At 39.1% G+C, this 10997-nt stretch overlaps 1 protein-coding gene across 6 annotated transcripts in view; it reads right to left on the bottom strand.

Moving 5' to 3' along the window:
- The window catches only part of IGF2BP3 (insulin like growth factor 2 mRNA binding protein 3), a 148372-nt gene that overhangs the window by 6864 nt on the left and 130511 nt on the right, over positions 1-10997 (bottom strand). For all 6 annotated transcript variants that reach the window (XM_077775375.1, XM_077775369.1, XM_077775372.1 and 3 more), the window contains one exon: positions 2438-2554. In XM_077775375.1, the coding sequence (XP_077631501.1) occupies positions 2438-2554 (117 nt within the window). The remainder of the gene's footprint in view (positions 1-2437; positions 2555-10997) is intronic.

The following is a 10997-nucleotide window of genomic DNA, read 5'->3' as shown; positions in this document are numbered from 1 at the left end:
CCCCTCCCCTGCTTGTGCGTGTTCTCTCTCCCCTCCTCAAATTAAAAAAAAAAAAAAAAAAAATCGCTAGACATAACGCTGTGCAAGAAGTAAATTCTTATTTACGAAATATATTGCTGCTATGTAAGAATAGAAAGCAAAAGATTTGACAGAAACCCCAAATTCTACCACTCAGTATGATCACTTTCAGTTACTTATACAAGCTATTAGACGCTTTTCTACATATTTATGATCAAAATAATGTTTAAGGAGTTTTAAAAATTTATTTTGAGAGAGAGCGTGCACACAAGCGGGTAAGGGACAGAAAGAGAAGGAGAGAGAGAATCCCAAGCAGGCTCCAGGCGGTCAGTGCAGAGCCTGATTCGGGCTCAAACTCTCGAACTGTGAGGTCATGACCTAAGCCAAAATCTAGAGTTGGGTGCTTAATCAACTGAGCCATCCAGGCGCCCCAAGAATGTTTCTATTTTTAATGGGAGTCAGTGCTTTCTCCCTCCGTCACCTAGAGCCACATTAATGTTATTCCTACTTTACGAAGGGCACTTCCTAATTTTGAGTCTATAAAACAAACAATTACTTCCTTTTAGTCTAAGCTCTTAGAATTATTCACAAGAAACCCCTGGAAAAAAGATACCATTCTTTATCTTTCCAACTAGACCTTTTTTTGTTAATACTGGTGATGGAGACCTGGGGTAAAGGGCACTCATACACAGAATTACGAGTATAAACTGCTACAATCTCGGAGAAGCCTGAAAACACATGCCCTCTGACTCACCAGATCTATTTTTACAGACCAACCTTAAAGAATAAGGTTGTATATATAACAATTTGGCAAAAAGAACTTTGTCCATCACTGCACTGTCTGTGCAGGATAAGTTAGGAACATTCCTAATGTCCAATAAGTGAACACAATTCTAATTAACAAATAAATGTCTATTACTTAACAGACATTATAAAACCTCCATAAAGCCCAAAAGAGAAAGAAGTGAATACCTAAATACTCAATTCTTGGTTCATGAAATGTTCATTGCCGGTTTTCCCCCAAGCCAGTCTATTAGGTTCTTTTTCCAGGTGTCAAAGATTTCTTTTTAATCAGGAAGTTAAGCAGGACAGTAAAGCTGGTTCACTACTTGATCTTTTACCATCTCTTCCTTTACCTGTTTATTTTGGCTGCATTTCTTGTTCATGTATGTTATCTTTTGCTACAGGAGAGCATATGAAGACTATTTCTGTGTTTTGCTTTTTAATTGTTTAACTTACATCAGTAAAATTAATTCTTTTTAACAAGTGCATAGGCAGATCACCACATCAAAATATAAACAGTTCTGTTATTCTCCATAATTCTTCCCGCTATCTCTTCGTATTCAAGCCTCTCTTCCGCCTAATTTCTAGCAACCACTGACTTTTTCTTTATCCCAGTACTTCTGCCGTTTCCCGAATTTTCACACACATGGATCAGAGTATGTGGCCTTTTGAGTCTGATTCTTTCCCTTAGGATATAATAGGAGCTTCAACCATGTTCTTATTCTTTAATAGTTTGTTCTTAATATTTATTGTACAGATCGACCACAGTTAATCCACTTGCTGAACATGTGCTTCTTCCCATTTTGGGACAGGTGGAATTAAACACGCTCTTAACATCTGAGTGCTGCTTTTTCGTGTACTCTCTTCTTTTAAATAAAGTTTTTATGAAACAGTAACAACAAAAAACACCCCAATAGACTGTTGTTTTCCTGAAAAAAAAGTGTCACTGTATCAAATTTATCTACTTGTGCATTCTTTAAAACACAATGACCTGTACATCTGATATTATGCTGTTTCTCAACATACCAAAATACAGAATCTTTGGAGCACACAATTACCTATTTGGTGGATACCATTAGTTGTCCCCTGATATTTGATACCCCACTTTCCATAATAATAAAACATTTAGCCGAACATACATGGACTACATTTTCCTTTGTTCCTTCAGCTATGTCTGGCTTTGTGATGCCATTTCTGAGCAACAAAATGGAGGTTAAAATCTCCTGTGGCAGCTAGTAAGAAACCTCCATAAGAGAAAGGGTCTTAATGTCTTCTCCGACTGGCTGGACCACAGACTTGATGGGGAGAGCACTATTGAATAGTGTCATTTGGGACCTTGAGGGACCAAGGCCCGGCCTAGGGATGATCTGCTGGAAGGAATCTAGGTGGAGGGCTAGACAATATGGGCAAGACCACCATATTGGTGCTGGATTGCTCACCTCCAGACTATTTTCTGGAGAGAGAATTCAATTTACTTTGTTAAAGCTATTGTTCGTTTGGGGTTTTCTGTCACCCTATGTGTAACCCCAGTATAGACTGCCACATTCAACTCCAATTATGAAGTGGCAGGACGACCCGTGTTTCTGTAACTTACTGTCTTTAAAGCAACTCAGAGCCACAGCTGGCAGAAGAGTACCTTAATAGAAGCTCCTGCAAAGCGAGAAAGCTGCTTGATGTGCTGCCCCTGCTTGCCGATAATGGCGCCGACGGAAAGGGCTGGGATAAACAGGTGAACAGTCTCCGTTTCTGATTGCTGTTGGAAAGACAGGACAGACATGCGAATTTGGTACAAACCAGGCTTTTATCACTGGCACAGGAATGGGGCGTTCTCAAACAATAGGAATATTAGGAAGTTGACAAGAGTTTACCTAATGTTGAAAAGATCTCCTGGTCAACCCAAAAGCATTGAATTTAAAAGGTCACTTTTCTGTACACAATTAAACTTTAGAATGTCACTGGTGCAAAGATTTACAAGATATGTCAATGTTGTAAAGTTTAGATTCTTGACAAGTAAATTCTGGGCTACACATCAACAAACCACAGTATCCAACGAAGCCACTCGACACCTTATCCATGGGAGTTTGGCTAACACGTACCTGACAAATTATTCTCAAAGGGAAGAACCCCTGAGTCTCATTACATAGGACTAAATAGTGTAAAACCTTACCACTACCATTCAGTATGCACCACACCCAAGCATAGGACAGGACTAGAAGAGAACTTTAGCACATCAGTGGTAAAATGCTCTAAGATTCTCTCCCATATAATCCTTGATTCCTTCCATTTCTGCCCTCCCTTTGCCATTTACACCTGGACAGACTGGAAACTTTTTTTTTAAGGTTTATTTGTTTTGAGAGAGAATATGCAGAGGATGGGCAGAGAAGAGAGAAGGGAGACACAATCCCAAGTCTCTGCACTGCTGGCGCAGAACCCGACATGGGGCTCAAGCCCATGAACCGTGAGATCATTACCTTAGCAGAAACCAAGAGTCAGTCACTCAAATGAATGAGCCACCAGGCGCCCCAGAAAACATTTTGAAGGCTAACTCCTGAAAGATTATACAAAAATGGATTTTATCTGTGTACTTTGTATCTCAGCTTCCCCCTTCAAGCCAACAATGTCCTTCCTGAGTTTGTCTCCCTTCAAATGGTCATTCTTGTAGGGCTAAAGGACGCATTCGAGAGACACAGTGGACTGGATTCCAAAAAACAGGCTAATCCAAAATTCTGTGATGTTATGGTGAGCCACAGGTTGTAAGATGCAGAAGCAGTGCACATCTTGATATATTAATACTTTCTAGCATTAAGAAAAACATCCTTCCAAGGAGAACTCTAAGAAATTCATTCCAAGAAATATTCTTAGAAATATTTTTATTTCTTAAGACTAGAGCAATTTTATGTTACAGCAAAATTGATAGGCAGGTATAGTTTTCCCACATATCTCAAAAAAAAATAAATATTTTTTATTTATTTTGAGAGAGCAAGCGAGCAAGAGCACAAGTGGGAGAGGGACAGAGAGAGACGGAGACAGAGAATCCCTAGCAGGGATAACAGCCTGATGTGGGGCTCAATCTCATGAACCAAGAGCCAAAATCAAGAGTTCAACATTTAACAGAGCCACCCAGACGCCCCTATGCAAACAAATATTTTAAGATGAGCCACAACTTAATACACCAAGTAAAATTTAATGTGTTAAAAAAAAAAAAAGTATGCCTAAACTAAGATTTACAGAGGTATTAGAAGATATACTGCAATAAGAAATGTACACATTAACCACTTGGTAAAAAACACTTCACCAAATTGTCTTAAATCTTACATTCCTATCATGTGGGATACTGTAAATTCCATTCCCAAGTACTCACAGTGGTCCCTCAGCACTGTAATATGTACACATACAGCCATAAGACAGCTTTCTAATTTCTAATTTACAAAACTCTTCCCAGATTTGTATAAAGTCTCAAACATGCCAACAGTTTTGCTTTCAAGCATCCTAGGAATTAGGAAAATCTTTAGAATTTTCAGTTTCTGAAAATCTTTGTCAAAGAAAACAGTAGCATTGGGCTCATTTGTTTTTACTGGATGTAGATACAAGTTTTGTGCTGTTTAATGCTGTTCCACCAAATGACCACCACTCTCACAACACAAACATTACCAGTAGCATTATAAGCTCCATCTTCTCCCTGTGAAGGCCAGGGTGCAGGCAGAGAGAATGGAGCACTCAGTACCATGGGTCTATGGGGAGATAACAATGGTCAACAGAAACTCACATGTAGATGAATCCGCCATTGTATTTGTCCCTCAATATGCACTTACCAGAAGGCTGATCCATAGGACAGTTTACTCAATGTTTGGTAGAAATTTTTTAAGTCTTTAAAGTTTCTTCCTCTGAAGATTTTTTAAAAACTAAATTAGTAAGGGTGCCTTGGTGGCTCAGGCAGTTAAGCGTCCAACTCTGGGTCTATGCTCAGGTCATGATCTCACGGTTTCTGAGTTTGAGCCCCGAGTCAGGCTCTATGCTGACAGTCCAGAGCCTGCTTGGAATTCATTGTCTGTCTCTCTGCCCCTTCCCTGTCCCCTATTTGCACACATGTACACACACGCTCCCTCTCTCTAAAAATAAACTTAAAAAGAAAACTGTTTAAAAAAATAAGTAAACAAAAACAATCTGGAAATAACAAAAAAGCTGGGCTGGTTCTTTAAAGGAAAACCTTTTGTCTACTTACCAGTTAAACTGAAATGAGAAAAGGGAAATATTAGGGAAGATAATAAGATATAATGTCATTAAATCAGAAAATGTCAAGTCATATGCCCCTCCCTCACCCATTAACAGGGCATTCCTTCAGCTAGACTCTGCTGATTTAGCTTGTGTGTGTGTGTGTGTGTGTGTGTGTGTGTGTGTGTACTTAATTTTCAACTGATTCATGTGATAGTGCAATCAAATCTTTGTACAAAAAATTGTGTCCTTGTATACCTCTGTTACATAAACTCTTAGAAGTAAAATTTAGCTGGAGTCAAAAGATCTGAACATTTAAAATGGGTAATTATCAAGTTATACAAAAAGTTTCCCAGTCTACACAGAATGGTGGAATTCCAGTTAAGCCATTCATGTAACATCTGAGTGCTAACCTTTGTGTTTAACAGATGGGAAGATGGATAGAAAGCATGCAAAAATTCAGGTTTAAGAAGGTATGATCAGGGAGTGTACTAGTTTGTGCGTTTCCTCTGTGTGAGCTACATTACCCCATCTACACCTCACAACCCATGCAACTAACAGAAACTAACAACATTCCCATTCCTAAAAAAAATTTTTGAACATTTATTTTTGAGAGAGAGAGAGACTGAGTGTAAATGAGGAGGGGCAGAGAGAGAGGGAGACACAGAATCTGAAGCATGATCCAGGCTTTGAGCTATCAGTACAAAGTCCCAGGCGGAGGTCAAACTCATGAACTGCAAGATCATGACTTGAGCCGAAGCTGAATGCTTAACCAACTGAGTCGCTTAGGCACCCCAACATTGGCATTTTAAAGATGAGAAAGCTGAGCCAGAGAGATGCACATGGTAGTATACTGACTGGTACTGTAGCCAGCATTCAAACCTGGGCTTCTCTAGCTCTTGAGCCATCTTTTTTTCTTTTTTTTTTTTCTTTTAAATGGGGGAGTAGGATTCTGGATAGCTCAGTCAATTTAAGAGTCCGACTCCATTTTGAATCAAGTCATAACTTCATGGTCATGGGATAAAACCCTGCATTGGGATCTGCGCTGAGCATGGAGACTGCTTGAGATTCTTTCTCTCCCTCTGCCCCTCTCCTCAACTTTTGCTCTCTTAAAAAAAAAAAAAAGAAAAAAAATGGAAGGACATATCCTGCTTTCAACAGGTATGGGATGTGCTTTGTTAAGTGACTCCTAGAAAAACAGACAGCCCAACAGAACTTTCATTTGAGGAGGTACTGCCTTATCCCTCTTCCATCTGCCTTGGTATGATTTCCTGAGTCAAAAGAAATGTATTCTGCTGGCAAAAGCATAAACCTGTGATCATCAGTGTGTAAAAAATGGCATCAGAGATAGTCAATTAAAAAATATTCTTTATTTTGAAAAAAAGGCGTAAGTAAAGGTTAAGAATGATGTAAAAGGGGGCAAAAGGTAAAAACTTTCAGTTACGGATTAAATAGGCCATGAGAATGTAACTGATAGCTTGACAGGACTATTGTTAATACTCTATTGCATATTTGAAAGCTGCATAAAAGGATCTTAAAGTTCTCATCACAGGGAAAAAAAGAATTATGGTAATGGGTACTGAGTTACTGTGTTGATCATTGTGCAATATATACAAATATGCAATCATTGTGCCCCTGAAACCAGTTATAGGTCAGTTATACTGAAGTAAAAATTTTTTCAAAGACTCTAATGATTAGTTTAATTGAATCACCCACAAAAAAAAAAAAAAAAAGATGCTTCCAGAGAACAAAACACCTAAAGGCATTAGGTCTGTTGTCAACTGCATACGCCCATCTTATGCCTGCTTAAAATACTTTATAAGTTAAGAATTTCAATGTTTGTTTCCACTGTGAGAATAAAATAACCACATCTCTGAGAAGTTCTCACGAAAAAAATTCAAAATTTCTTCATTTTTATCTGTTATTTGTTGTAGCTGAAGTTGCTATTTTCAAGATCTGCAGAAAAGTTTGTTTCCCCATTTTTCCACTAATTTATATAATACTGTAATTAAATCTCTAACATAAATCTTGTGCCCCTGTACAAATACTTCTAAGATTTTATGTCACAGAAATGATGGATCATAGGATTAACATTTAAAATTGACAGACAGCGGTGGGGGGCATCTAGGTGGCTCTGTCACTTAAACGTTCAACTTTGGCTCAGGTCATGGTCTCACGGTTCATGAGTTCAAGCTGTCCTGACAGCAGAGAACCCACTTTGGATCCTCTGTCCCCATCTCTGCCCCTCCTACCCCCTCAAAAAATAAACATTAAAAAAATAAAAATAAAATTGACTGGGACACCTGGGTGCATGGCTCAGTTGATTAACATCTGACCATTGGTTTCAGCTCAGGTCATGGTCTCAACAGTAGTGGGATTGAGCCCCATGATGGGCTCTGTGCAGACAGCATAGAGCCTGCTTGAGATTCTTGCTCCATCTATCTCTCTGCCCCTCCCCTGCTCACATTCTCTCTCTCAAAACAGACAGACAGACAGACAAACAGATTCTCAAAGGCACCTGGATGGCTCAGTCAGTTAAGCAGTTAAGTGTCTGACCCATGATTTTGGCTCAGGTCATGATCTCACGGTTCAGGAGTTCAAGGCCTGCATTGGGGTCTGCACTGGCAGTGCAGAGCCTGCTTGGGATTCTCTCTCTCCCTCTTTTTCTCCCTCTCACTCCCTCAAAATAAATAAATAAATAAAGGTTAAGAAAATATTATTAAAAAAAAATTCTCTCTCCCTCTCATATTTTTTAAAAGTCCATATACACAAACAAACCTACCTGACAAGTATTTCCAAATTCTCATACTACTAAATTTATCTTATGGTCAATGGATCTATCAAGGAAAGGGGGAAATCTTTATTTATTTATTTTTTAAATGTTTATTGCTGAAGGAGAGAGAGACAGAGCAGGAGGGAGGGGCAGAGGGAGACACAGAATCCAAAGCAGGCTCCAGGCTCTGAGCTGTCATCAAAGAGCTCAACACAGGGCTCGAATCCACGAACTGTTGAGATCATGACCTGAGTGGAAGTCGCAACTGACTGAGCCACAGAGGCACCCCTGGGGAAAATCTTTTTATTTTTGAACCATGCCTTTCACACTTGAGAAAAGTACAGCAACACAGGATTCTAGACTCTATCCTTAGTTTTCTACAAATGAAAATCATCTAAACTGCTCTTCTGTATAAGTCTCTTCCTTGATCTAAAACCCACAAGTACCTAATATTTTCTGTAAGAGTTAACTTAAAATTCAACTCCAGGAAATATTACTGATGAAAAATCATTATGTTGTTTCTTTAGCATATGCGGATGTACTTGTATTCTTTACAACCTGCTATTCCTGGTGTTTCCTAGGACATCCTAACACACTGCAAGTTTTAATACAGCTGTCAGCTAAATGAAGCCTCCCTTGTATTTCTGTAAGCACTCTTAGAACAAATACAGGAGAAGAGGGTTTGCCTTCCCATTAACTCTGGACTGTGGACATCTGTGAGAAGGGCCTGTTTTGCACAGCTTGGCCAAGTCACTTCTGTTTCTATTCACCAGCAAAGAATGCTAAATAAAATTATTTCATTCTTTAGTATTTCCCAGTCCTAAGAATAGTGCCTCTGTGTGCAAAGCACTATACCTCACAGCCTGCCAGTGTTTTACGCAATTACCACGTGCCATTTATTCCAAAGGGACACTTTAAGGCCCATCTTATTTTAGTGGCTGAATTAATGTGGACAGTGACCATAAACTGTGCTCAGTGTTAATACTTGATCATTCTGGTCCTTATGGTATAACAGACACATTAATCTTAACCAATTTTTTAAGTAAAGATAGGACCTAAGTATTTTATCTTACTGAGAACATCTCTATCATGTTCTTCTCAATAATGTACTTTTGTTTTGGGCCCGAGAGTCATAAAGACCTTTTTAATGATCAGACTAACCTAATGTGTAACTCAGATCTGCCCCATTGTGTTTTGCCATGACTGCGTAATTATTTGATTTCTGGGCCTTGTTTCAGAAAGATTTTAGGCTGCTTAGAAAATACACATCATCTAGAAGTAACACAAAGGTGGCCAAGAAATGAAAGGACAGGGACCTGAATCTAAAAGATGAAGCCAGGAATGTTGTTTTACACATTTAACACTAAGCTTTCCAGCAGCTAATGTAAAAAAGAAATCAGCTGGATGAGTATGCCCCTGAGAGGAAAACTATCCATTTGCTTAGTAAAGAACACTCTTCCTGGGGTTGATCCCAGAGAGCAACTTCTTTTGTATGTCTTTCGAGGACTGATGTTAACAGGCGTCATCCTTGGAGTGAAAGCTGCAGAGCCTCACAAGTACAGTGTGCGCATGTGTCTCCGCCTAGACGATACTCAAGACGGCTCGTCTAGGAGAAAAGATCCAAGGCAAAACCTATGTTGCAGCCTCAAAAGCTGAATAAAAGCAAAATAATCTTTCTGACACAGTGATGCAAGGCCATCAGTGCTTTTTTTGTTGTTGATTTTTAGGAACGGAAATGGAGTAGGAGGTGACAAATCCAATACCAAGATTCAGAACAAATTTAAAAGCTGTGTGAGGTTTTGGAAAAGGAATGGTGGTCAGTAGAGGAAGATCAAAAAGGACTACATTTTAACAAAGAAGGGGTGAAGACATCAAGAAAGAATCTGTATGTCGACAGAGAAGTGTTCTATGCTGGAATGAAACAGAAACAAGAGAACCTGTCAAACAGAGAGCGGTGTTAGAAGCAAACTAAACATACGAGGAGGTGGTGCCCCAGACTGATGGGCAGTACTGCATTCCCCTGGCAATAGCACATTAATAAAAAGTTGACTCATCAGACGTCTGAATATCACCCATTTCCCTCTGTGCCAGTTCCTTATTCACCAAGCATCTCCCTGACTGCAGGTTACTTTTCAAGGAAATTTTCCTCTGGGAATATAAGGTGCTTTGCATAATCATCCTGTCTATTTGATAATCATTAAACTACCTCTGTGGTACAAATTATTGTTATACAGACTTCTGCACAGTAAGCCAGGTTTCCAGGATTTGGATACATAGATCATTTAATTTTTACTTACAAAACTAAGAAGTCAGAACAATGGCTTTTGGTAATAAGCCTCTTTCACCTGTGATTTTACGTCTCTGAGTTCAAGCTTGAAAAAAATTCATCAGCATCACCCTTTCTTGTTATACATTCTTTGCATTTAAGTTAGTGTTCAGCTGCATTATCCTGAATGCCTCTTACAAAACCTTCGGAGGTGAAGGGCAGTCACATGACCCAAGCTGCTTCCCAGTGGACTTCTGCCAGATGCTATAGGCAAAACTTCCTTTGGACTTCTTGGCAGACTCTATAACTTGAAATAACATAAGAACAAAGCTGCTCAACTGAGGTTTGCATAACTGGTAAAGTCTGCCAATGAGTAATTCCTAATCATCTATCATGAGGAGATACAAGAATGAGCAAACAGTAAGGTTAAGTGTATTTACTTTGTGGGGAACAAAATCTAAGACAGCACAAAGGCATGGAGACATGCGTGCCAGCCAACAAAACCAGCCTTCAGGAACCTGGAAGGATGCCAGTGTTTCCCTTTGGTTTGTAAAATAGATACTCCTGGGTTTCTTGTTTTGTTTTGTGTGTTTTGTTTTAATGGATTTGGGTTTGGAACTGAAATTAAGTTTACTCAACTCCGTGACCTGAACACAATACTGAAGTCCTTAAAAAAGAAAAAAAAAAGGGGGGGGGGCGAGAGACAGAAAATTTCTCCCATAGCTACGTAACCAAGGCCTCTTAGAGGTAGTAAATGTATATAATGAGTGATTTACTTTCAAATATTTTACTGACAAAAGAGCTGTACCTACAGTAGGAAATCCTAAGGAGTGGGGCACTAAGAGAACTGATCTAAAAATCATTTCAACTCATACAATATTTTGTTTCTTAAAGAGCACCTTGAACTAACTAAAACCTAAGAAAATGTTCATCTTTCTTGCCTCT

Source organism: Crocuta crocuta, unplaced genomic scaffold, assembly GCF_008692635.1.
Source record: "Crocuta crocuta isolate KB4526 unplaced genomic scaffold, BGI_CrCroc_1.0 scaffold197, whole genome shotgun sequence".
NCBI classification, from domain to species: Eukaryota; Metazoa; Chordata; class Mammalia; order Carnivora; family Hyaenidae; genus Crocuta; species Crocuta crocuta.
The sequence above is the reverse complement of the archived record's forward strand: the minus strand, read 5'-3'. Positions and strand labels throughout refer to the sequence as shown.